Source organism: Dermacentor albipictus, chromosome 8, assembly GCF_038994185.2.
Source record: "Dermacentor albipictus isolate Rhodes 1998 colony chromosome 8, USDA_Dalb.pri_finalv2, whole genome shotgun sequence".
Lineage (NCBI taxonomy): Eukaryota > Metazoa > Arthropoda > Arachnida > Ixodida > Ixodidae > Dermacentor > Dermacentor albipictus.
The window spans coordinates 79737157-79764860 of NC_091828.1; the positions used below are offsets into that span (position 1 = coordinate 79737157).

The 27704-nt window shown below is 44.1% G+C and overlaps 1 protein-coding gene across 2 annotated transcripts; it reads left to right on the top strand.

Annotated features, from left to right (window-relative positions):
* The first annotated feature begins 5 nt into the window (after positions 1–5).
* On the top strand, positions 6–26739 carry mms4 (Methyl methanesulfonate sensitivity 4). 2 transcript variants are annotated; one of them, XM_065427752.2, is made up of 13 exons: positions 6–417; positions 1485–1607; positions 8694–8970; positions 10403–10573; positions 13788–13946; positions 15563–15661; positions 16857–16969; positions 18398–18412; positions 19094–19217; positions 21054–21169; positions 24028–24196; positions 24894–24950; positions 25719–26739. In XM_065427752.2, exons 1-13 carry the CDS (start codon positions 140–142, stop codon positions 25827–25829), a joined length of 1812 nt encoding a protein of 603 aa, XP_065283824.1. In that variant the 5' UTR covers positions 6–139; the 3' UTR covers positions 25830–26739. The 2 variants fall into 2 exon arrangements, with proteins under 2 accessions (XP_065283824.1, XP_065283825.1); XM_065427753.2 differs by lacking the exon at positions 18398–18412.
* Positions 26740–27704: the final 965 nt, after the last annotated feature.

A 27704-nucleotide genomic window follows, 5' to 3' on the forward strand; every position in this document is an offset into this window, starting at 1 on the left:
TTTTTCTTTTGTGCACCTCTGCCGTTTCTATCCACCATCCCAAGGTCGGTAATGGCGGGCTGCTTGGATTGAGTTAGTTTCACGCGGACCCGATGAAAATGCGTGATCAGTGACCAAAATTTAGGCTATTAATCACAATATGGCCGCTGCGTGCATAATTCTTGACTCGGACGGTGATGACGAAGTCAACTGCGGCTCGTGCGAGGCTCCTACCACGCCAGCGTGCGACATTTCGCGGACTGGCGACGCAGTGCCGTTTGTGGATTTGTGCAGTGATGTCGAAGAAAACGACTGCGGCGATCACCTGGCCGACGCCGCACCGTCGAAAGCCCAGCAAAAGTCAGCATCAGAAGAACGCGGCAGCAAGGGCACGGTGACGATGACGTCAACTCCTGCTGAGGCGGTCCCACAAACGAGGTGGTTTCTCTTGAAAACATATGTGGAATATCAACGGCAAAGTGCGCATGCCAGTGCCAAACGCTCCTTTAGTGTGCAGGCAGGTTGGAGAGCATCCGTGGCTATAACTGAACTTTGCCTCTCAAGGCTAGACATTTTGCTACGCAATAAGTTATGATGAATACTTTCGTGCGATTTCCCACGACGAACGCAGACCAGGGAAAACATGATTGAATGCTACTCCAGTGCCGCTTATGTTGGTAGCAAGAGTATGTTTAGTTTAAAGGAAGGAATGGCAGCACTAAAGAAAACGCTATAGTTGATAGCTTCGCAACATACTGTTGCAGTATGTAATCTTGGATTATGTTCAGATATCTAGATTTATAAAAGATTCTTGTGCGACCTCGTCTGTAAAACGACTGACTTTATTTGCTTTAGTGCTTGACTTCGACAATTGTCCACCAATTGTTTCTGTCCAATTTTTTTTTTCATCTTAACAAACAGAGCTTAATATTGGCCTGTAGAACAACCATGAGCTGGGAAAGTCAGAATGAATTCATTTGGAGAAAGGCCCAGTATGAACGACGACACTGAACATTCGTCACTAAGTATCGACTAGGCACTAACCATTCATCATTCATGTAACCTGAGTGTGAGCCAACTGCATAATTGCGCTGATGGAAGGCAAGATTACATATGTAAGGTGTCTTGTGACAGAGTGGTTGGTTTTGATATCATGCATTTCATCACGGACGCTTTTCAAGGTGCACGTTTAAAATGTTGGAACAATGCCATGTATATTCCTTTTTTTTTTCGTGTGTGTGTGTCTCTTCAGAGTTTCTTTATAAATGCTGCGTTCTCATATTTTCTTGCTCTAGTGTCTTGGACAACAGTGCGTCAGTATTTCTGCTTTTTGCCTGCTTGGAAACACGGCCATTGTTAGTGAGTGTCAAACCCATTAACCTGCGTTTGGTAGTAGAATACAGTAGCCACCGAGCTCCCATGGCAAGGTTTACTGTTTCGCGGTGCATTCATTTGAATGCGCTGTTGGGGTAAAGTTCATTCCTCTTGCTTTTTCACACCTGCAGCGTGAACAGCGGCAGGAGCAGCACCTCCGAATGCGAGGTCCATCGTGGCAGCCTGTGGGACAGCGACGATGAGGAGCTGGCACCACTGTCAGCTAGGCTGCAGCCACAACAACCCAGCAGCAGGTTAGCATCGACAATAATTCTATATAAGGAACATGAAACGGGGCGGTCTAAATTATGATTTACAGTTGAACCTCGTTATAACGAAGTTGCATCCGTCACGAACATACCATTGTTATATCCAATATTTGTTATAAGCATATATTTGTTATAAGCATGTATTTGTTAGACTATTATTGGCCAGAAAAGCTATGGACTGGCTTTGTTATATCCAATAATTCGTTATACTGAGGTTTGAGTTATAAGAGTGAGCACTGCGAACAAAAATGAAGAAACAGATGGGACATAAACAGGCCGCTGAATATAAACTTGCTATAGATAGAACAGAAGTGAATGGGACGTGTACAACAGATAATCTTGCCTTTGTGTGGTTAAGGTACGTGTGCAACTTGCCTAAATTCTCACGTGGTTCAGCTTTAAGTGCCATATTAACAAAAGTGGTTGTCCGCTCCATTTCATCTTGAAAGCCAACTGCAATGAAATTTCAAACAGCATAAAAAGACCTAGTTTCTGATATTTGCAGACACAAAGCAGCCTCTGTGCTAAATTTTAAGTTAGAAATATGAGTGGGTGCACTGTAAAGAGCTGAAACTTAAACAAACAGTGCTAGAAAGGATGCAGAGCATAGAATGTTGAAAGCCAGGATCTGGCTTGGACTGGCCCATGGGCCTGGCCGATGCGTTTAGGTGTCACAGGGAGATCAGTGTGTGCGTGTTGATCTGGAATTTGTCATATGCATGCGCTTATCACTGGGAGCCTGCATTATCTGCTAAGATACTGTCTAAAGGCTGTTAATTATGAAATCAGATTATTACCAGCCCTGTGGCATTACTAAGGTTATTTAAAAGGGGTATGAATGCGAGCGAGTTGGTACAAATCTATCTGTGAAAAAGAACACCCCGAATTAAACGCAGACAAGGGAGGAACACAGAAAGAGGTTACTTTGATTGTGTATAGTACTCATTTACGGAAAAAAAAAAATTGTCATCCACACAATGGTAGCCATAAAGTACAAAGAAAACGCATGTTGGTTTCTCAGAAAGAAGGCTTTGCAAATGAGGAAACTTCATCTGGGAGTCGAAACCTGGGTCGATGTCTTTTCGGGGAAGTCGCCGCACTATCTCAGCTAACCAAATGGCCAGCAGATTGTAGAGAGACTGTTGGGCGACAACTTTGCCGCTTCGTGAATCTTCCCCTACCTTATGGGTTTTCACTGAACCGATTTGCACCACTCATTCATCACGAATTAAAGCCCAGTGAAATGTTGTTGAAGTCAGCTAAGAACTACTGCTTAGTGGCATCCACTCTGAAATGTTCGACATTGAAGGGGTCAGGCCATCCTTTTAAAAGCCTTTGCACATTTTCAATTCTTTTGGCCTCCAAGAGAGAGAGAGAGAGAGAAAGCTCTTTAAAGAAGTGCAGATAATTCTGCCGGCATATATGTAAGTGCCTACATGCTACTCTGCGAAATACCGAAGGGCCCGGACGTGTGTGGACTACGACCATTAATGCGACAACCACAAGAGACTACCACCCTTTTAGTCGATAGCTTCTGTCTTGTTTGAATTGTTAGATGCCATGTTTTACAAGTGGCTTAATCTCTGTCCGTTACACAAATTAGACCTTTATTAGGGCGCGCTGCTTGTGATAACTTATTAACAAGACCAAACTTAGAAGGTCTGCCACAACAGTAATGTTGCTGGATCTGAAGCAGCCATACATTGGAATGTGTTAGCAAATTAGTTTTGTTTCTATTATGGTACAGTTCTTTTTGAGAGGTACATAATGTCATAGATATGTGGTGGCAGTCATGGTGAGACTGTTAGAGATTGTCCCTACCAAGTGTGCTCCAGTTGGTGTGTCATGGCTAGTCAGATGTAGGCACGGCCATAATATGACCTTTCATCTTTGATATTAATTTTGTTAAGAGAAAGAAGTCAGGTAAACTAATACAGTTAAACCTCTATAACGAAGTAGGTAAAATCTGCAATTTGCTTCGTTATACTGAAATTTATTGTATTGAGATTAAACATTTTGTGCAAGTAAGTACCGTCTCCGACCTATTTTTCTTACATGGAAAGGGGCCACAGAATTTTCTCAATTGTCGGGCAATCGGAAGAAGCAAATTTGAATGAGAAAACAAATAATTTTGATGAAATTGGGAGCCGGCGACGAATGATGCTGTTTCATGCCACGTCGACAATATCTTCACATAGGTGGTACGAATTAAGCAAAGCCAGCCACGCTTTCGCCGCGTGCACTCCGCCCCTCGGCTGATAGCGTCGCATGCAATGGAACGACGCCATCAGAAAAAGCACCGGCAACATGGAGCGAATGCTTCGTCTGCCTCTCGCTTCAACGGGTCATTGAAACTCGAGATTATGCAACCTTCAATACTAAACGCGCTGGAAGACAGCTTACATGATGCCCCGCCATTTCTGCATGCCCACTCCTTGCACACACGGCAGATTACCTCTAAAGCAGGGTGCGCGGCTCCGTATGCACTCAGCCGTGCTTACAGCCATGTGCAGCCATGGCTGAGACGCGTGCCAGCTTACCCCCTGCCCCCGTTCCCCTTTGCTCGCGCGGTGAGACGGCACTCGTCTGTGAAGCCACCGTCTTCCTTTGTCACCCTTGAGCACTTCCACTCAGACCTAAAGCACAAAGTGTGCGGGGAACAATAGGACCTTATCACACTTAGACTTTATATCCCTGCTTTCTCTCATTATTTCCCCCTTCTATATGGAACATGATGCAGCTTCACTTTGGCGCTCGCTCTTGTTGCACCGCACGCGGTCTGAGGTGCGTTTGCAAGCAGCTGCTTGTAATTCAATCATTTGACCATCTGCATTCGTGGAATTTTCCATTCATTGTCTGAGCATTCCTTTGCTGCGGAAACGAAATTGCGTTATATTGAAGTCACATGCAAGCACACTTCGTTATATTGAGATTCTAATTACATGGTGTTCTATGGACCAGAGGTTATGCAAAGTGAAATACTTTGTTATATCGAGGATTTAGTTATATTGAAGTTCGTTATATTGAGGTTTAAGTGTATATAATTTGAATAAGGGCATTCAGCTGCAAGTGTACTCCATTTTTTTCATTCTTAAACTCCGTGACTGAGAAACATACATCATGCACAGTTCAGCATCCAGAAATCAGCATTGTTAGGCTGGCATGTCAAACTCTTTTATAATCCGGCAAGCAACTGGTGGTAACAATGCTGATTAACTTAAGCATAACTGCCAGTCGGCCTAGTTGGAACAGCTTCATTTTTTAAAGACTTTTTGTGCGCAAACAGGGACGAAGAATAGGAGCAACACAAGGACAAGCGCTTTTCTCGTGCTCGTCCTTGTGTTGCTCCTATTCTTCGTCCCTGTTTGTTTGCGCACAAAAAGTTTTAAGATGAAGCTGATTAACTGCATGCTCTTGAGAGGCACTCAATGCTTGATACATTATGTTTTCAATTAGTGAATGCTGAGTAAAACAGGAACATTGGCAGGTTGGTACTGGTTTATGTTTGAAGGGTAGAGCAGCATCCTGTTCTACCCTTCAAGCATGAATTGTAAACACTAGCAGAAATGGTATATAAGAAATGTGTATTTGTAAACAGGGGCACTGTAACAATCTTGCACAGGGGTTCAATGCTGCTGGGAGCATTACCTGACCAGTGGTCGAGATCAGGAAATGACGATATGAATATTGGTGAAAAAAAAAAAAGAAGCAGGAAAGAATGTACAGTGCTCACGGAATGAAACGCGTCAATTTAGGGCTAAGTAATGCGCCTACTATCGTTTCCACCGGCTGTTGTTCGTGGCACATCGACGTAATTTCAATGCGCACACTTACATCGGAGTCCTCGTCACCTTAGGTGACCAAATTCCTTGCGACATGACATGGTGCTCTCGCGTACTTTGCACGTATGCAGGGTTTTACTAAATGCTCCGTGTCGCGTTTCATTCCGTGAGCACTGTATATACCATCTAGCCCAGCTCTTCACCATCCTGAAGTGGGGAAGAGCCGAGGCTGAGGTCATTACAAGCATGGGTAACCTGACTAGATAAAGCAGAGATTTGCAGAGCACTCGAGCAGTATTGAAGGTTGGACGTGTTGGTGTCAGTTCATTTTTGGTTCACCTTACGTGCCTACGAAACTTGTTCAGACTTTTTCAATGACTTTTTAAGAGACAGTGGTGTAGATTACAGAGCAAATGACGGTAGTGGCATTCTAGTTGGCATTAAGAGGAAAAAAATTTTGCTGGACAGTCAATGCAATGCATCGGGTGAATAACCGGTGGGCCATTAGAGTTACAGAATGGGTGCCAAGGGAAGGGAAGCACAGTCGAGGACGACTGAGAATTAGGTGATGCTATGAAATTAGAAAATTTGCTGGCACAAGTTAGCTAGCGCAAGACGCGTTGGAGATGGTGGGGGGATGCCTTCGTCCTGCAGTGGGCATTAAAATAGGTTCACGTTTATGGCAGAATAACTCACACAGACTGAGTGGCTATTTGTCGCCACCCCAATACAAAAGGGAAGCTGTTGTAAACCGTGATCATCGTAGGATGCTGCGATGTTCATCCGAGGTGCACACATGGTTGCAGTTAGCCTACACGATGCCCTTGGTTTTACGGCCAGTGAGATAAGTCTGAATGATGAATGGTGGCATAAAGGTAGAGAAGAATGCAGTGAGGTGATCATTACGTGTTGCATAAAAATATTTACACTTAGCAGATTGTTTCTCACAAACCGCTATCAGTTTTAAGAGGAAGTTTTAGCTCCAGTGCTCCTATCTAAATACATGTAAAAGGAGAATTCGTTTTTCTCGGCAACCACTGCACCAAATTTGACGAGGTCTGTTGCATTTAAAAGACAAACTTAACATGTAGTGACTGTTGGTTTCGAATTTTCGAGTTAGGTTGTAAATTTTTTATTAAAGATTGACAAAAATTGAAAATTCTCAAAAAAACGAAACTATCAAGTTTACAACTCTGTAACTCAACCACTAAAAATGATAATACAATTCTGTGAATTGCATCTAATAGTACATCTAAAGCGAACAAAATTGATATGTTACACGTGAATATAAAAAAGATTTAATCATAGGGAAATACAACTTTTGCAAAACCGTTGTAACCAACGCAACAAATTCACGTAAGATGCAAAATGACATATTGAATTTGTCCGCTTTGAATGGTCTAATGGATGCCGTTTACAGAACCGCGATATTAGTTCTTGATGCAGAGCTATGAATTCGTAAACTTCGTCTTTCTATTTTTTTTCAAACGATCAAATATTTGAAAATCGTCTTAAGAAAATTCAAGCCCTAAATCGAAATTCTGCTTCCAACAGTCACTAGAATTTAACTTTCGCTTTCAAATGCAACAAATTTCATCAAAATCGGTCGAGGGGTTATCTCATAAAAATGTTTTTGCGTTTTACATGTATTTGAATAGGCCGTGTCGGAGTTGGGCCCGAGCTAAAGCTTCCTCTTAAGAACAAAATCAACTGGTCTATAGTGCGATATCAAGCTTGGGTAGCATCCACCACTGCCAGATTCCGAATGGTATGCTCAGGATAGTGGGAAGAGATTGCTTCAGAAGTTACTGAAACTGCCTTGCAGTCTTTTACAGTGAGCAGCTGCTGCATTTGGTGCCTACCCTGACCACTGCGCTGACTGTTGGCAACGGAGAACTTTCTCTGCCGCTCTCCCTGTGCAAAATGATTGTCTCGCGATTAGAGAGAAAAGCAGCATCGCTGTGCCACTGGCACTCCCTACCACTGCTCTCTGTCCCTTTTGCCACGCTGCAGCTATGACACGCTTAGGGGCGCCACAAGAAGAACGGCACTTTAGTCAGTCTAACCTTGGAATAACAAACACAGGTATAATGTATTATTGGATATAGTGATGCAACTCTATGTGTTTATTGCCGAGCTCAACATGTGACAATTACATGGTTATTATGAATATCAGATATAATGAAGTCATTTTTGTGTTGGGCATGAGTTCGTTTTAACGAGGTTCAACTGTACTATTTGCGAGTAGCCACTAGCCTGGAACACTTTTCATTCTTGTTCACTGATGACCTCTTGTGGTGACTTGAAGCAATCTGGTGTCCATATAATCCGAGCCGATGGCCAAGTGGAACTGGCTGGTCAGGGTGGCAGAGGATTTTTTTCGCTTCGAAGCAGGCTGTCAGGTGATGCCACCTGCACACATTGCAGGGGCAGAAGAGCAGAGAGAGAAAGAGCATCGTGCTGCTGTCACGCAGCTGATTTCGTCACGATTCCACTAAGTTTCTTGCAGTTCCATGGTTGAAAGTGTCATCAAAACAGCACCACAAGGATTCTGCCGCTAATTTTAGTGCTGCGAAAGACTTCATCAACACTGAACCACGAACCACCACATATATGCAAGTCTAATTGCTCTTCTTGAAAAATTCAGCACTCGCAAGTGACCAGAGCACAAATATAGGGAACACACGGAACAGAAGTGCTGACTCGCAACTAAATTTTTTTATTTTTATATATTGCAATGAAATTGGGGCAATTATAAAAAATAAAAAGGCAAAAAGTAACAACAAGCAACAAATGCATCTCGGCATCTGCAGATGAGAATTGACGAACGTGAGTTGTTATAAGGAGCTCAGCCATTCAAAAATTCATCTTCCTTGACAAGCAGGGCCAGTGATGGTTGGCTAACCCATCTCTCAGCCCGTGTTCTTTGATATCAAGCACTTCTGTTTTTTCACGTGCAAGTTGATTTTTGTGAGCGAACAAAATTGACGTGGCCTGAAAGATAGCTTGACAAGCACTGTTCTTTCCTCTAGTGCTCTCGTCGCTTGTGCACACTGAATATTTCAAGAAATTGGATCCATACCAGCTCTCTCATCTTGTCTTTTCGTTCTTCTGCAGCTTGCATTATAACAGCTGCTGCAGCATAAAACACTTGTTTGCTCTTGATCATGTGTAGGTGCTAAGTTTTCTCCCCCTGCACCCTTTTTTTGTTTGTTTTTCCTTCACTGCAAAAATATGTTATGGCATCCGTATTCTGCATTCTTCTTTATTGTGCCTTTGTCCTTTCTAGTCTGCTAAATATGAAGACAAGCCTACAGGATATCAAGACAAGCTCACAAGATATGAAGACAAGCCCACAGGATGTGAAAATGAGCCAACAGAATATGAAGACAAGTCCTCTGAAACGGACCATGGTGCACAGAATTTCAGACAGTGAGGATGAAGATGGACTTCCAGATCTGGGACATGTAGTCAGCGCTTGTGTAGAAGCAGGGGTGACCGCTCGTCCTCCGAGCTTGAACGGTCAGCCTGTACCCGCAGTGACTGCGCCAGACACAGTTACTTATGTAAGCGTTTTTTTCTTCTTTCTTTTTTTTTGCTATGGCCGAGACTGGTACCATCAGCGTAAATTGAAACGCAAACAATGAAACACTCATTAGGACACCTGTTCTGTGTAGATGCAAGGGATTGCTATGTGCACTCGTTCTGTAGCCAGTCTTCTTAAGCGTGATGTGCACCAAAATGCACATTCTGGAGTTCAGATTAAGCCTCCACTACAAATGCAGGTGAAGCTGGAAATGCAATAACACAGCACAGTAGCCTTCTGTTTGTTCGGGTTTGAACTTATGCGGCTTATACAATACAGTTCCAAATCACTGTTGCGTTCTGTTAGACATCATCGCTAACATTGAGGAGTCCATGCTACACAGTTGCCATTCTTACAGAAAAATGACTCCCTCCCCCTTTTGCACGCTCTAGAATATGTACCCAAATGTGGAAACATTCAAAAGTGCATGCATCTTGCATCGTGGCCTTTAGCTTTACCTGTAGTCAAGACCCTCACAGTATGCATGTCTGTTCTCTATTAGACCACCTGTGCGTCTGCTCATTCGATCAGAAGTGTCGCAGTGTTGCTCTGTGATCTCTGTGTGCGATGTTGCAGGAATAGACGATGCAGCAACTACACTTGTGTCATCTGTGATGCTTTCCTTTGTGTTCTTCAGTGATCTGCTGCCCCCAGCAACAACTTTACTCAGTAACTAAGATGTCTCTTGACTGTGAGGACTGTAAACAGTCAGTCTAGCTCAGTTTAATGTCAACCTTTACTGTTTATTCAAAAAAGATCCTGTCCTGTGGCTATGTGGAATGAACCAAGGTTCCAGTCTTGAAAAAACAAAAATGTGTAATGCAAAGTGCGCAAAAAATATGGCCTTCATTCTCCTTCAGTGGCCTGTTCATTTCAAACCTGCATACATACCGACTCTTCTGAATATTTTGTAAAGTTTACGAATTTGGGCTTGTTCTGCCATTTTATGATATGGCTCACCAAGTTTTATGAGAAATAAATTCAGGTCATGAAGAAAAGCTTTGGTCGTCGGTTTTGGTCGGAGACTTCCAATATTCGTCTTTGACTGTACCCTTGGAAGTCTTTTGATTGTGGAAGAACTCAGAAGGGCATCTGATTCGAGCAAGTTTATTCCGATAAGTTTTGGACCAGAAACTAAGTCAGTCCAAATGTCACTGTCATAAAAAAAGAACTGTGTTGCTTGTCGATTCCCGCAGTTCTAAGTTCGTGGCTGCTTGTGTGCTCCGTCTCAAGGTAAATGACAGTTGAGAGAGTGCACATGTATCTCAGAGAAGGTGTGCTCACCAGGCAAGCTAAAAAAAAAAAAAGATGTTGCATACTGTAACCCGCTCTCTCTCCTCCAGGATGTTGTGAATTTTAAGAACTGGAGGTCAGCACGTATGAACCTGACTGGTGCAGCGTCTTTCGTGCAGGTGGATGAAGAGAATGTGGTGGAGCCGGCATACACCCAGCTGAAGGCCAAGCGCGTGCGCATCACTCCCGAGGAGCGGGAGGCCCGCCGTGCTGCCAAGGAGCTCGAGAAGCAGCGCAAGGCCATGGCCACAGAAATGGGGCGTGCCACCAAGCCAGGACATTGCATGAAGGCGAGTGGTCGGCACTGTCTCTTTGTGGCTTGAAGGTGCACAACATATGTAGGAAAAGGCATGAAGATGGATGCTATTATATGCATCTGTTCAATGTCTATGTCTAAAGCCCCTCCTTCTACGTGTGACCGCTTGTTTTGCTAAGTAGTGCCAACCCATGATGTTCATTGCCATTCTCTGATTCGTTGCTTGCACTGTTTCCGCTTCCGTAATTTCTGCCTCTGAGGTGCCCGTTTCATTTAGTTCCGTTTCCGTAATATCCTCTTCCTGAGTTTCTGCTTTCACTGCTGTTGCATGCTCGTGCCTCTGTGCAGCCGTAGCAGATGGCAGATGACACGTCTTCAACTCTGAACCTACTCTTCTAGCTGAGACAACACAAGTTCCTCTTGACGCTTGAGATACTGAGGATGAGAGAAGCATGTTGAAGAATAGGTTGGCAGTACTTAACCTGGTTGTCAGAAATGTGTATGGAGGGGTTTTATCTCTTTCTTAACGACAGGTCAACAAATACTACAGGACCAATGGGTCGGAAGAACGCAATACGCTCCCCCACACAAAGCTCTCAATAAACTCCAGGCAAGGGACTGGTGCCGCCTGCAAACTAACACATACCCACACTTGTCTCGTCTACACGCAATCTACCCAGACAGTTATACGTCCCAAACATGGCCCTGGTGTAGCAACCACACAGCGACACTCGCGCACATAACACACGAATGCACCGACCGTCCGGGCGACGCAATTTCGCCACGAGTCACAACACACACACTCACTACGTGGTCTTGGGAGGCGAGACTCTCCGAACTGGACCTGGGAAGCCAACTGGCGACCCTCGACCAGGCCCGGCGAGCCGCGATCGCCAGTGGAGCCCTGTCAGAGGGAACCACCCAGGAATAAACCGCGCAACGGTTTCTCCAATAATAAAGTTTCTCCTCCTCCTCCTCCTCTGTCTTTTGTGGTTAACTGCAGTAGCCACTGTGGTCATGTCCCCCCTTTCCGAACTGCTTTAAGTATCGCAAGCGTTGCACGAATCTTCTGAAAGGGAAATGCTGAAAGAGTTTGAAGTTTCTTTGGAATTTGATGTAAGGGCTCTCAAAGTGTAAAATGAGCTTTGTTAATTCTAGAGGGCCATTGAAAAGACTGTCTCTATAATTACACAAAATAGTGACTGCTCCTGACCATGTGTGCCCTCTAGCTTTGAATTATAGCTTTTTAAAAATTGAAATACTTCAGTTTATACCAGTCATCTTTATCGTAATGTTTTTCTGCTTGTTGTACTTGTTGGCCTAAACGGGGTGTATCATTCAAAACAAGCCTGTTAAAGCGGCACTCAAAATCAGCCTCCGTGTCCTTAGTCGGACAAGCTGTTAAAGTGGGGTTCAGGAAGAAAAAGGAAAAGCAAAAAACAGGCTGTGCAAACTAAGGTGCAGTGTGAACTTAGAGATGCTTGGGTCTCGCTGCAGCTGCATTTTGCATTTGGCTTGTGCCCTGATTGTGTGCTGTGAGTTGCTGCATCTGTAAGCCGCTAGGAACCACTTACATGTGAAATTTTTTTACTGTATTTGATGCTTTTGTCACATCAGTGTGGAATCCCACAAAGTGAAGGAAGGTTCATGTAAGGGAAAAAATTGTCATCTACCCGAGTAGCCTGAAACTACGAAGAAAACCCATACAGGTTTGTCAGAAAGAAAGCTTCGTAGTTTAAAAAAAATTAGTCCTGGTCGGGAGGTCAAACGTAGGGCCAACGTCTTTCCAGGGTGGTCGCTCTACCGTCTGAGCTTCATGCTTTCGTGCTTTCATGCTTTCGTGTTTTATAATAATAATAGAGGTGGGCGAATATCAACTTTCTCGAATATGACAAGCAAGTATCGAATATTGAATAGTCAAGCGCAGGTGCATATATTCACAGCAGGAATATTAATTTCAGTACCGTGCCTGTACTGACTAATGTAAAAAGGATATCAGGGACAAGAGATTCAGTTTTAAACACAAGATCACTAATTCCAGGATATAATGGCTGCTGTAGGACTAGCTTTCAAAAAATATGAAATATAAATATTTGTTGAAAAAAGATCAGAAGTTGTGGAGAAATAAAAGAACAAGCTGCTGAAGGACGTGTGGGCTGCAGACACATGTATAAGGGCACGTTGAAAGGAAAACATCACTGGTTGTAGCGTAATAAATAGAACTGCTACATGAGTAATTAAATAGAAAGAAATACTAAATTACCGACTACAAGCCAAAATCACAGGTTGTCGTGTAGGCTCCCAGTGGGAAACTGAAAACAAAGCTTGCATTGCAGATATTTTTTATGTATTGCTTCAAAAATTTGTTTGTTTAACTTCTGATGATTTGTGGTACTTTGTGTTGCAGATTGAGAACAGTAACTTGACTTCAGCAGTCGGTGGTTGCAAAATTTTTGGTTAACTTCAATATTCGGCAATACCAAATAGATCATTTTCAAATATGAATAGCCGGTGCATAATATTCAATTCGTATTCGAAAATTCGAATATTTACCCACCGCTAAATATTAATAATAATAATGATGACCCTCATTGTATGAAATTGTTTTAATTGAAATATTACTTTATTCAAAGTTTTCTGTAGCCCCTACTTCAGTGCATGCATTTTAGAATGAATTATTCTATTTGCAGTGGCACTAGGCTCCACTTAGTAAACAGTGCGAAACTAGAAGTTCATGTGAGACCTCTCAGTGCAGCATACACAAGGAACCTTTGCATTCTTTTCATATCAACTTGGCAAGTTACCTCAAAACACCTTGGAGGAGTGGACCGCTTGATCACAAAAATTGGAAAAAGCATGGCGGCCACTTATACTGCAGCAAAAAGGGCTGAGCCAGGAGGCCCATGCCTGCCAAAAAGGCGCACACTGAGACCTCAATTCCTTCGGGACTAGTTGATGTTAATTTATTAATGTCTCTTCCACGTAGGGTCAGCCTTTTGGGACTACTGAATGCATTATGCGATGATAACTGACAGATGAGGCAGCTGCTTACACGCTTCACTTTTTAACCTCTGTCATGTCGCCGCTATTTAGTGCGGCTTTGTTTCAATATACACATTACTAAGCCTTGTTTAGAGTCTCTGCGCATTTAACAAAGTACTGCTTAGAACGAAGTCCATTTCTTATCCCGTTTGCTTCATCGTAATGAGGGTTCGGTGTAATAACAATAGCAATAATGTGTCACGCAGTACGTGTCAGTGGTGTTGGACTCCCGGCTTCTAGACGACGAGGCGTCCCTGCAGCTGCTGCGCGAGACTCTTGAGCAGGCGGAGATCCGTGCTGAAATCCAGACGCTGCCCGTGGAGCGTGCCGTCTGCTGGAGGCGCACCGCACTGTCCCTCAATGAGGTAACTGATGTGGAAGTGTTTACTAAGCAAACAGTGTTGGCGGTAGTCAAAGCGCAGAGTAGAGACTGTGGTAGAGCATAATGATTGCTTAATTGAGACTTGAGGGCTCTACTTCCACTGTTATTTTCATTTTCATTGTTTGTGTCCTTTTTTTTCATTAGCTCGCATGAAGCTGTGCCCTCACCATCACTGGAACTGGCCACTAAGTGGACCAGAAAATAATAATTAAAAAAATATGAATAGGATCATAGCATTAACCTTTTTACAAAATACACAATACTTCCATTATTTTGACTACGGCAAATTTGTTTTTTTGGTTAATTTCATACCAGCCGGCGTCCACGCATTTATATAGGCTGAAACGTTTGTGAATTCGATTCTAAAATTGCCCTTTGCCGGATAAATTGAACTTAACCAGTCAGCACGCACCTCACCCCCTATGGTGACCCCCAGTAGTGACTCCTTTAGTGGCAGCATCTGTTTCGGCAAAGCTCAGAGGACAGTGAATGCATGGGGCACACATCATCTCCTGTCGAAAGCCAATTTTTCAGCCTGCCCTAGAAAAAATTTCAAGCAATTACTGTAGCCCATAATGACCCATTACGGTATTTACCTGATTCTAACACGTGTCTTCTTTCTTTCTTTTAGTAAAATTGGGGCGAAAATTACTTGCGCAGTGCAATCAGACACGATGTCAAAACCGCCTTCGCGGCGTTTGTATGCTTTACCTCATAAAACAATTGTATTGCGGCGAAGCTGACTTTAAGAAACCGCCCTCCATTGTGCTACACATTTGAGAGACCATTGCCTATTTTTCTTACTAAAAATCGGGCGTGTGTTAAATTTCTGCTTTGTCTAGGAGCTTTAATGTTATTTGTATGTTAATTTCCTACTTTGGGCACACAGAAAACGGCCGTACGTTTGATTCGGGGGCGTGTTAAAATCTGGAAAAATACTACCAAATGAATTAGCAGTGTATTTTGTCATTTTTTCCTGCATTTTGTTTGATTAGACCTGCCGGATAATGTGATCAGTTTCGCCAGTCCCATCATGATCAATTAACGAAAGTCGACTGTACGGCCCTTGTGCTGCAATTTTAGTACTTCTTGCCTAAACTTCTGTTGTGACTTAGTACTTATTCACATGTCTGTACTCCCTTTCTACTCTGTTTTATACATAGCAGGCAACACTACAAAGGCTAGAGAGTTTCTTCTCACTGTTTGCGTTCGCAACCGAAAAAATCACATATCACATATGAAAGAAAGATTAGGTTCTCACTGTTTGCGTTCGCAACCGAAAAAAATTGCATATCACATATGAAAGAAAGATTAGGTTAAGCATCGTGCTATTCGATGTAAAAGTAAGACGCAGACATTTATGTTGCAAGATAAGACACAGTTATTACAAGATGTTGCACATCTGAACCTATTCACATATGTACCGTACGAGCGGAGTGACACGTTTTTGCGACAAGCAGACACATAGCACAACAAAGGCCTAAAATAAAAATATGGCCATCATCCTGCATAGATTGTCCCCCAACAGTGTGTAAGGTGTGGTGTGGTGGCAAACCTCTTGGTGTACTATATAGCCCACTGTGTTTTGTTCTTCTGCAGGACGACTGCTTGTTGTCCAGGGAACAGATGGAAGAGAGAGACGTCATGGTTGTGCTTCCCTGGGACCAATTCCTGCACCTGGTTGCGTCCCAGAGGCAGGCAGGTGCCATACCAGCCATCTGTAGCACACTTGAACGTATTCACGTGCTTAACAGCAGTATACGATGAGGATTTTAGATCCTTTGAAAAAGTAAAAAAAAAAGGCTTGAGGGATTGCGGTTTGACTGCATAGTAGGTAGGTCAATCTTGTGCGGTAGATCTTTTTGGCAGAAAAAAAAAAGTTTGAGAAGCAAACTTTTCTATGCTAATTTCTTTCGTGCATGCATCGCTAAGCCATTGCTCTAATTCCTCGCATTGTGCTGCTCTCGGTGCACACTGAACACTTTTTGTTGGCTCTAGGTTTGCACAACGTTGCTCTACTCCCATACAGTGCAGAAATTGAACTTTCGATTCCTAGTGATAACTGTTAGACTGATGCTACACATTGTTTGTCGTGCAAGTGCTACATGCATGTGTGAGTCAATCGATTCCTTAGGTTTTCATTTTTGAGCTACAAAGTCGGCAGTGTGTGGCATCACTTGACAGTGTGTGTGGTTGTGCAACTTTTGCACCAACTGACAATGCACTTGTCATTCGCTTGCCCACCCTTCTCACTTACTGATCGTCTCACTAACCCACTTCCCCGCCAGCTCCCTCACTATCACTTTTTTGCTCGATTAACTGATTTTACCATTTACTACCCACTGGCTTGCTCGGTGCTAACCAATATAATTGTCTCACTCACCCATCCATTCACTTGGTTGCTGTCACTCATTCGCACATTCACTTACCTATTCATTTGCCCACCCACTTGCGCACTCACTCACATCGCTCACCTTTATATTTGCATGTCCACTAAATCACTCCCTAGTCACATGTTTGTACTTTGCTTACTGATCCACTGATCCATCCAGTGACTTGCCCACTCGCTTACCAATTCACCTACCCACCTAGGTGCTTTCTCACTCCCCAGCTCACTCAACCTGGTGGGTCTCTTCATAGCTCACTCATACGTAAACATCATGGTCAGGCAGAGTGATTGCCAGCATACCACTAGTCCAGCATGTCACATGTCTGCCATCTGTCAATTACGATCCACCGTTGCTCTTATCTTATTTAGTGAGCAATCATTTAGGATGCTTTTGAACAAAACGTTTAGGACATTCCAAACAGGTTTGTCAAAGGCAGGTACCAATTGAGTCAAGAATGACATTACCTTTCTTGTAAAACGTGCCCACATTGATTTGCATCGCAGGACTCTTCAGCGAGGACCCAGACATCTCTTAGTGAGCACATGATGAGCATCGGTGAAGTCTACCCAAACAGGCAGCTCACCTACGTCGTCTACGGCCTCGAGAAGTACTTCAAGTAAGTCGCTGGCTCTAGCACTCACCTTGTGAGCTCTGTGCTTGCTTTAGTCAACCTCATTGTTGGTTTCATCTTTTTCTCATTGCCAAAATCACAGGCATGCTACATGTTTCTCGTTGAAAAAATTGGGCACGCGATAGATTTATACTTCGTCTAGAAGGTCTAATGTCATTTGTATCTACAGGTCATAGGAGCTCTAATATAATTTCTACATTAATTTTATAATTTGAGCCCATAAAAACTTAGTGTGCATTAGATTCAAGTGCGGGTTAGAATTGGGCAAACACAGCCAAATGAAGTGGCAATGTGGTTGGGCTTTTTTTTTTCTCCTTAATTTGACCTGCCAGACAACTTGATCTACTTTGTCAGTCCTGTGAAGGTCTAGTAAAGGGACACTAAAGGCAAATACTAAGTCAAACTAAAGTGATAGATTAGCGCTCAGGAATCTCTAAGGCATCAATATTATCATGAACAGAGCCTTAATAATCGAGAAATCGAGGTAAATGCAGGACATGATTAAAGACTGCCGCGGGACATTCAAACACTCACCCGATGACGAAAGCACTCCTCAGTTAAATTCTGTCACTAGTACTCAACTACTCGTTGCAAAAAATATCCTCGTATTCTACTATAAGAGGAAATAAAATGCTACTTGTCCAGTTCAACTACATGTTTAGAAAAAAGAACTCATTGAAATTACCGTTGGCAACGTAGCGGGTGGTTGAAAGGTTTCGTTTTCGCTAAACTCCGTGCTGCTCATGCTTTCGCGTTTCAGTACTTTCCTGATTGTGTAGCGCTGCGCTGGTTTTGCTGGCTTGTGAGAGTCACACAAACTGCAAGTAGCATAGAATTCAACTTCCATGTGATGTCTCGGGATGCCAGAATGGTCTACGCCACTTGACCAAAAAGCAGTTGCAGTGGTTAATCGGCCGCTCGTTGTGGCTCGGTGCCGCTTCCTGTCAGGTGCCATTTTACTCATTGACGGCAGCAAAGGGTGGTGATGGTGTATGCAATGTCACCACTCCCCTGGTTGGGTGGTGGGAGATTCGAATTTCAAAAAATGTATTCAAACCCTTCAGATACAATTTACTTGTAAACTAAGTCTTTTGTTGGCACGAAATCAGCGTTCTAAGGTTCCTGGAAAGGTATTTAAACAGGCCACGTCGACTTATTATTTGCCTTTAGTGTCCCTTTAATGAAGTTCGGTAATTGGTTAATTGATAATATTGTCAATGCATATTTTAGATATTCAACGTTATACTCGACGAGTTGTCATCCATATTCATTACGATTCAGGGTCGACAGTAGTTGTTTTTTGAGTAAATGGTACTATCAGTTGCCTGCTGCTGTCCCATTAATTGAGTTGAGAGCATGAGGAATTGCTGAAGTCTGCTGATTATTTCATTGTCTTTCTTGTCTTTCCTTCAGCGCACATGTCATTACGTAAGCATGGGATTTTTTATTTTATGACACTGTGTCTATTTGTGAGTGGATGCTTTCCATGATGATTCTTTCAATTGTGCTTGTGCCGCCACTCGGCTTTTAACGTCTTTGGCTTTGTATGTCCATGTGCCGGTATTTCAGAACTTTACAAGCTGAGCATGACGTTGCAGGATCAATTCCCAACCATAGTGTCCGCATTTCGAAGGTGAGATTAGAGAAAAAAAAATGCAAATATGCTAGTGTACGTGGATTCAGGTGAATGGCAAGGAACCCCAGATGGTTCAAATTGATGTGGAGCATCTACTATGTAATTTATCATAGCCCCAGTGTCATTTTGGTATAGCAGGCGCCATGATTCATTAGAAATTTTATTAATTAGCCCGACACTCAGTTTTCCTTTTCAACTGTCACAGTAGCTCATTGGCTAAGACGCGCTGCTGTTCAAGCGCGAGGTTGCTGGTTGGAGTCCTAGTTGTGGTGGCGACATTCCGAAGAAAATGATACACGAAAGCACTCGTGTACTGTGCTCTGGGTGCGCATTAAAGAACACCGCCCGGTCAAAATCGATCCCGAGTCCTCGACTACAGTGCTCCTTGTAGTCCACTGGGCAGTTTCGGGTCGTTCAAACCCCACAACCTCATTTTTTGGCTTTGCTTTTCACCCCTGGCTCTACAACTGCAGGCAGCAGAAGAGTCGAGCAAATGCCGAGTACCGTGCCCTGGTGCTGGGCTCCCAGCAGGCAGTTCGCAGGCGCAAGCCGGGAGTCTATGATGGAGTACCCCTCTCCCGCAAGGACATCCAAGAGGTAAGGCAAGGGAAATAGGCACTGCGCAGCGAAGAGCACCACGAGTGCTTGTTCCTGGGGTGGCTAAACTTATTTATTTGCGACTAAACTGGGCTGCTTAGCATGAAAAATTATTGTGAATGTGCAAGGGATATCCATGAATAAAATAATCTTTTTCTGATGTTTTCTCTTTCTTCTTTCACTTTTCAAAGAGCCAAGTCAAGCTCTGCGACGGTGGATCAGTGGCAACTCCGTTGATCTGCCGTTGAGCTCGATGTCACGGGTTAGAAATGCTACTACAGAGCCCGCATTTTGGTCGGGGCAGAATGCAAGAACGCTTGTTTGCTTAAATTGAGTGCACCTGGAAGTGCAAGTACTCGAGGTGTCCAAAGCTAATTTAGAGCCCTCTGCTACTGTTTTTCTCTCAGTCACCGTGTTGGTCTGACATGCTAAGCCCTGTTTGTCCATCCTCAAAGGTGTGAAACAACAGCGTGTTGGACGTTGCTGTGTGTCAGAGCATTGGCCATCTTGTAAAATTTTGCTGGAATCTTATGAGGTCTTCGAAAGCAAACTCAACAGAAGGAAACATGAGGATTCGGTTTTGTGCCATGTTCCAGGGACGCTTGTGCTTCAGAGCCAGTAAAAAAGTTTTGTGAACATTGTCCCATCAATCTTCTGCCAACAGCATGTCTTATTATGGATTAGTTGGCCAAGTTGGTTGGTGATGTCAAAGGTGAGGCATAATGGTGCAGGTCACGAGACAGCCAAATTTACCATGGCAGCGACAACACAAGGAAAGAGGAAAATAACAAGCAACACAAGAACTGTGAACAGCGTTACTGTTTGTCATAATTTTTTGGTGCCTGTATGTTGTCCATGCTGCACGAAATCAATCAGAAATTACCAACTGGCTAATCTCAACATATCATGAGGCAGGACAGACGGTGCGAAGTAAAGGTGAAGCGCAGATAAAACAAATGATGGGGTAAATTTGTGATCTGTCACATAGTAAAGGTGAAGCGCAGATAAAACAAATGATGGGGTAAATTCGTGATCTGTCACATCTTGCTGTGCTGTTTCATACTTAGCAGGTAATGCTATGGAGGCTACACAAGTACCTAGTGCAGTCATAGAAGCCTCACTTGTGTGTTTCTCATTGCAATTGCTTTTGTTGATCTGCAATGCTTTTTACGGAATAACTACTTCATATAACTGCAACTATAACTTGTGGAGGTAATGCTATATCAAATGAAATATTATTAGTGCATCTTTCTTGTTCCACCAGGTGGCGTACTGTGTTTTTGGTCACAAGTGCTGATGCAGCTGTGGCTGCTGGTCACAAAAACACATCCCGCTGCTCATTGGATTTATAGATAGGTTCAGATCTGTGACACCTTCCATGTAATGATTACGTCATAGTCCGTGGCATAAATGGATGAGACCTAATGCTACTTTGAAGTACATGACACATACCTTTTTTTTTGTTTCATATGTGACACACTTTTTTTTGGTTGGGAATGCAAGCAGTGAGACTAATCCTTCTAGTCTTCGTACCATTGCCTGCTATCTATGAAACAAAGTATGTCACACATACTCGCACACTAGGGCTGAAAGACGAAAGGATGGATACGGATGATGCGTTTGTCGTTCGTCTTTCAGTTTTCGTGTGTATTGGCACATTAGATGGAAATCATGGTGTGGCATGGCATCCCTGTTTGGCTTTCTTTTCTTTCTGATCATCCATCCTGTCTCGCTCATTGCTTTTCTTTTTGTCTTTCATATTTGTTTTGGCATTGAGAAAGCTGGCATGCGAAGTGAGTGGTTTCTAACATGCCTCGGTGGCCTGTGACTGTGCAGACGCTGGTGCCACTGCAGCTGGACAGTGGTGTGACCGTGGCCACCAAGGAAAGCACCGAGGAACTGGCCGAATATCTGGCCAAGTTCACCCGTGCTCTAGCTGAGCGGCCACACAGGTATAAAGTGGCATCTGTCCCTATGCTGAAGCCTTGTGTCTGTTTCGTTTAAAAGTGCAGTTTTCTTTGGCTACCTCTCCATGGTTCGGCATGGGCTGGCTGCTCTTTGCTTGTTTTCTCGCCATATAAACTGGCTGATCTCAGGGAGGATGTAATCTAAGGTGGTGATTCAGTGGGCCAGTGCAGGGCACGTATCCTTCAAGTCTTTTAATATGAATCGTAATGCAGGCTAATTCCACAGGCAATGCAATCCTGATAGTTCTGATAATGCTGTCACATTACAGTTGCTTAGATGTACCACGTGTGCCCAGCTTCTTTGCCTCTTTCTCCAGCTTTGGCATTGGCATCTTGCCTAGTAGTCTTAGCCGGGGTTCTCGCACGCAGCTGCAGTTACAGGACAAACAACATTTACAAAGGACAAAGGTCATCCCGCTGGATAGGCTCAACAGAGGAGAGGGTCTCCACGTTTGTATTGGTTTGCACGCACCGTGCATCTCTATGCACATCATTTACTTGAAATGATGCAAGAAAGCGTTGCGTATCATAGATTAGCACAAGTGCATCTTATTTCCCATAATTTTTTGGCTGTTGCCTATGTCAGGGGTTCAAAAAGTGGGGTTCGATGAACGGCATCTTAGGGCTCTACGAGCGGCCCATACGAATCCTACCCCATCCCCCATTCGATGGATTTTTACATCATAGTTTCAATTTAACACTTAAAACCACCACATCCACACTGTGGTAGACTTCACAAGAAAGGCCATCACGGCACCAGTGTTACGACTCTTGGGTGAATAAGCATGCCGGTGGGAAAAAGAAGTACGTAAAGGCTTTATGAGACTCTGGGAAGCCAGGTGGCATTCCACAAGGCCAAAAGGTTTCGGAACCGTCGGTCTGGTCTATGTCATGGTTGGTAGGCCAGTTTTTGTGAGATCATCGAAGCTAAAGTAAGCATTAGCCACTAGTTGGGACGGAGACCGAATTGGAACTCTGGGTGCTGATAAATTCCCTTCTGCTATGGATTGCTCCTGGGGTCTCCCTTCATTAAGTGAGAGACCAGTTGCAGTGTCCACAGCAGGAGACACCGGCCTTCATTCATGCTTGACAAGTGCTGTTAACCGTTCTGAACTGTAGCACAAGAAAAGACGAAGCACAAGAGAAGAAAGAGAGGCACATAATTGCTAGACTTGCAACTGAATTTTTATTAGGAAATCTAGAGCTTAAATAAAACCATGAATGCATGTGCACACGCTGTGCAACATAAAAAATTTTACTTTCCCAAAAAGAAAATAACGCCAACAGAAGTCCAAACTATGTAATTTGAGATTGAGATAGGAATTTTCAGCTGGGTTTTGCTGCACAGAGGGCAAGCCACCCAGTTGTCTGTTTTGCTAAAGTGCTGTTAAATATTCATAGAGCATGGTATACATGCTTGCATACCAGCGGGAGGAAGACCGTTGTTTCCCCCATCTTTTCAGGATGTTTCGGATATCCTGAGAAAAACTCCTGTAGGAATGGCTTGCATTAATTATTCCAGCAATAAAAAATAACTGTGCTTAAATACATGTGATAGCCTTCTATCGGAAATCTGCTGGTGAAAAAAGACGGTTGCAGTTTTGCCTGGAAGGCAAAGCATCGATTGTGATAGCAAATTAGCAGACAGCCATACGAAGTAAGGATATTACTTTTGTCGGCTGTATCAACTTGTAAACATTCGCTTGCTAACTAAATTCATGGTGCTAACAATCATGGTGTCAGCACGCACAGCCAACATGAACACATCACACTTGATGACCGTGGACACATGCTGTCAGAACGCTGGCGTGAGGAAGCACAGCAGCAGCAGCGAGCGATTTGTGCTGTTGATCACTTCAATGCAAACTGAGCGCCGAGGACATACAGCACACACGAAGCTACGAGCCACCACCGACGCACCTAGAATCTGCCTGCAAAGCAGATCACTCTCAAGATACAGCCACATATGCAGTTGCAGCCGGAGCAGAACACTACCTACCCCCCCCCCCCCCCCCCCCACAGTGCCTTGCAAGGTTGGATGCCTTGCAAATGACAGAAGTTGGTGTGCTTCCTCCCAGCTTTTCTCCCTTTCGCGCAGGCTACATTGCGCCTCGATCATCGGGTCCCCTCGTACGCTTTCATTTGCACATACAATGTAGGGCACGCAGCGGCGGTGTTATCGCCTTTGGACTTTATACGGAACATTACGGCGACTGCGACACTGAAGGCAGAGATGCGCCTGTAGTGTCGATATAATTGCCATCACCATAAAAACAAAAGAGAGGTAGTTGCTTCAAACATGTTTCTACAGACAAGCTTCTGAAGCAGGCAAAATCATCGGCAACGGCAGGGTTGCCTGAACAGTCAGTGTGACGTAAAAACAATTTCTTGCTTGCCAGTCCTTGCTGTTCCAAGTTTGCTGCTAGCTGTGTGTGCTATCTAAACGTAACCCATCGGTAACAGAGTGCCTATGTATATCCCTCAAAAGGTACGGTATTGTGACAAGCTTTTACTGATGTTTACTGTCCCCCTCTTGCTCCCTTTTTGGGGTTGTATTCCTGGGGTATTACAAATTTTAACGTTCTCAGTTTGGCAGGTATGCATTGCTTATCTTATGTAAGTGCTGCTTTTGTGAGGACAGGTGAACAGAGCTTCCAGACTCAACTTTCTTCCTTCAATACCTCGCAGAAAGGAGGCTCAAAAGGTTCTTAGCATGAGGCGAGGAAGTGGTTCAAGCATAAAACAAAGGGTTTCAGAATTTGTACCCGAGGTGTCAAAACAAAGGGGGGAGGGGGGGGGGGGCATCTGCATGTTCTCATCCCTTCGCATCACAAACTGCCCAGGGAGGCCAAGCAGAGTCGTCCACTGCAACACCTGGCCCCCGGCTCACTGTCCAAGCACGACAGCCTGCGGCGCACCTGGCAGGCGCAGCTGGAGCAGTTTGCCAGCGTCAGTCGAGACGTGGCTGAGGCCATTGTGTGCCGCTACCCGGGGCCTAAGCTCCTCCTGCAGGTGGCGAGTTGTTTGCTCATCTAGTAGCCAACCGTGATTTTGGTTTTCGTTGACCTCCCTTCCTTTAGTTTATCATCTCTCTCTTGCTCTTTGGTCATGCAGGTGGGTCTCACCATAACAATATGGCATCAGGGGCAAGGGCATATTTGCCATTAATGCTTGAGAAAAAGCTAAATGCAGTGAGACATGTGATGAAACAGAAAAAAAATGACGTGAGTAACATGAAGTGATAGGATAATTATGGGGTGGATTGCAGAGTAAACTGGCGTAACCAATGTTGTTGTTGTGATTAAGAGGAACTAATGTAGTTGAGCAGGCCATGTAACGCATTGAACAAAGAACCCATTGTTCTATTAGAATTACGCAACAGTTACCGAGTTTAAGGAAATGGAAGCAGAGGACAGCAGAGAGCCAGGTGGTGTGACAAGGTTAGGAAATTTGCGGGCACAATTTGAAATGAGCTGATGCAAGACACAGGTAATTGGAGATTGCCGTGACAAGGTTAGGAAATTTGCGGGCACAATTTGAAATCAGCTGATGCAAGACACAGGTAATTGGAGATTGCCGGAACAGGCCTTTGTCCTGCGGTGGACATAAAAATGGGCTGGTGATGATGATGACGACATGAAGAAGCGAGAATTTGTGAATGTTAGTTTGGACGGTGTCCACGTTTGTCATTGCATGTGCATTTTCCCAGGCATTTCAAGCATGCAAGAATCGTGCAGAAGGGGAAACGCTGCTGGCAGACATCCAGGTAGGCCATTGCCATCGATGCCCTATGGCTGAAGCAAATTAGCACATGCACAAAGTGTGCTCCTGTACCCAACTTACAGATGCATACCTTAATAAAGAAAAGGAGAAGCTGCACTTTTACTTTATGAACCCTGAACCTGACAGAAGGCAGGTTCATAAGATATTTCTTGTACAGTGAATATGTATGTGCTAACAAATTTCTAAGCAGCAAGTATTGTTTATTTGTGGCGTAACCTGTGGAAGATAAGTGCATGGCTTAAAGTTCAAATGGAACAACAGACAGGATGGGTGCTTTATCTGTTCCATTTACACTTTAAGCTACGAACATCTACAAACCTGCCCTCTTGTGTATCCATGAGGCATAAATTCAGTGTCGCTAATGTGTTCAGTGAGCCGAATACATAGTAGGTAGTTTGGAGGCCTTTGTTTAGCCTTCCAGTGATGCAATGCACTTTAGGCTAAACTTTTGATAAAAGCCCACTTCACTCACTGACAGTAAGACTGATGTTTCTGGAATTACAGAAGTGTACTTTACCACTCAAGCCTAACCTAAGATTTCTCCTAGTGTCCTTTCATGCAGCAGCCCTGTAGTGCTTGGTCCGGCCATTACAGCCTTCCGTTTTAGCTTCTTTCTTGTCGGTACTTGCTTGATCAACAAGCAAACTGAAGGCAACTGTCACTTTCATTTGGTATCTTATGTGTAGCTCAAGATGTTGCAAACAAGTTTCAAGTTTGCCATTGTGGTTGCTGACCTTTTCACCAACTGCAGGTGCGGAGAGGTGCGGGAGCGCTGCAGTCGACACGCCGCGTGGGCCCCGTCGTGTCGGGGCGAATCTACCGTTTCTTTCTCGCGACAGACCAGCATGCCTACTTCGATTGAGTGGCATTTGCTATACGTGGGAGCGTATAGCAATCACTGCAGAAGCGGCTCACCTTTACGGCACTACATTAATGCACTGCTATGTGCCTCCCGTTTTGCTGTATTGCTCTTTCTGAAACTACCTATGCTCCACTTCATCAGTTCTGTGCATTGCTGTGATGGCTAGGGCTTGAGTCGGCCAAACAGTAACAAGAGCCAGCTGTGTTTTACAGCAGGGACGAGGACTTGTTCCTTGTGCGCCACTGAATCTTTCACGAAGCTTCCATTCACTCAGTGTCGTGCAGGGAGTGATCAGAGGTGGACAATGGGCGTCGTATCAGTGTATGTCAGCTGCATGCAGAGCATCTTGTCATTGAATGGTGTTTTGCAGTGATAGCTTGCTTTTATGTAAGTGGGGCAGCAAGTGTATATAGCTATGTAAATACTTAGCTAGCAAAATGCAGAATTATGCATCCGTAATTTGTGCAGTGTCATACATTTCCCTTCTTTTTCTAAGGAAAAAAAAGGAATGAGGTAATCACGAGTTATGCATACTAAGCTGAGGAATTCTATCTTTCGGAACCTCTCAGGCAGGCCTCGATTTGGGCATAAGCAGGACATTGTAATTTTTATTTTTAGCAATTCATATTTTAGATTAAAATTTTTATGATTTTGGCTGTATCTTAATCTGCTTCATGGCGTTTTATATTCTTGTATATATATATGTATATATTCCTTATATTCTTTTAACATGATTTCTTAAAATTGTGGGGTTGATATTTTACATACAGTAGTGACAATATCAATACTGGAGCAGATAGTTTAAACTCATGCTGTGAATTCTTGTATTGAAACTAATTTTCTCTTGTGACTGTGCATCCATTGACTTGCCCATTTATTTTGGTGTAAATAAAGCTTTCTATATGTGTAACTTGGTTGCGAATAGTTGTCATACTAACATTGCACGTCATGGACTTGTGATCCGGGGTTTCCCAATCCTGTGCACCACCACCGATGATCTCCAAGAATGTGGGTGAGGGAGTTGCGAGGGGAGAGGAGTTGGGGAGAAGGGCTCCGCCATCTGGATCGGCGCGCGGGCGCGCGACAATCTACGAGGCCATGCAAGGGAAACAGATTTTCGGCTTCACCCTCTTCATAGATGGCGCCAATTACCTGTGCCACCGAAGCCGGGGAGTTTCCCACCGCGGGTCCGGCGTCGATCAGCAAAAAGATTTTCGAACCACACATACCCAGGACGTTCATGTGACGCAAGGAATTTACTGAACTAATTGAATTTCTCAAGTTAAAATACGTAGAAAAATCGTACAGTTACACACAGCCTACAGACGTGGTAGCTCTCGATTGTAATTTGAATATATGAGAAAACAATTCTGTTACGCGATAACTCAAACAAACCCCTTTCCAGCGTTTCTACAATGCACAGACCGGAGACTGCGTCCGCCATTTGCGCGCGCCTGCCCGTAAATATATCATAGTCCACGGAGCAGCGCGCCCGCTTCCTTGAAAGACTTAGAGATGGTGCTCGCCTCCGCCGCACCGCGGCCCCTGCAAGATGCCGTGTTTCGACCAGAAATAAACTTCGTGCGTAGCGTTCGCCGCGAGCGTTTCCCGGTAAACATTACGGTTACACACAAGCTACAAGAGACTTTTAGCTTGTACGCTATTCCGGTAAACGGGAGCGGTTTGGGCGGATTACCGGATGGTCGGGGCGTAAACGTGAGCGGCCGGAGCGGTGAAGCCACCTGGTGTTGTAGAGCTCAACCAGACAAACGCATAGCCAAAACTGCAGTAACTCACCATATCCTGCTTCGCCACTCGTGGAAATTTTTGGCAGCGGCGTAATTGTGAACACGATTACGCCACTGTCGAAAATTT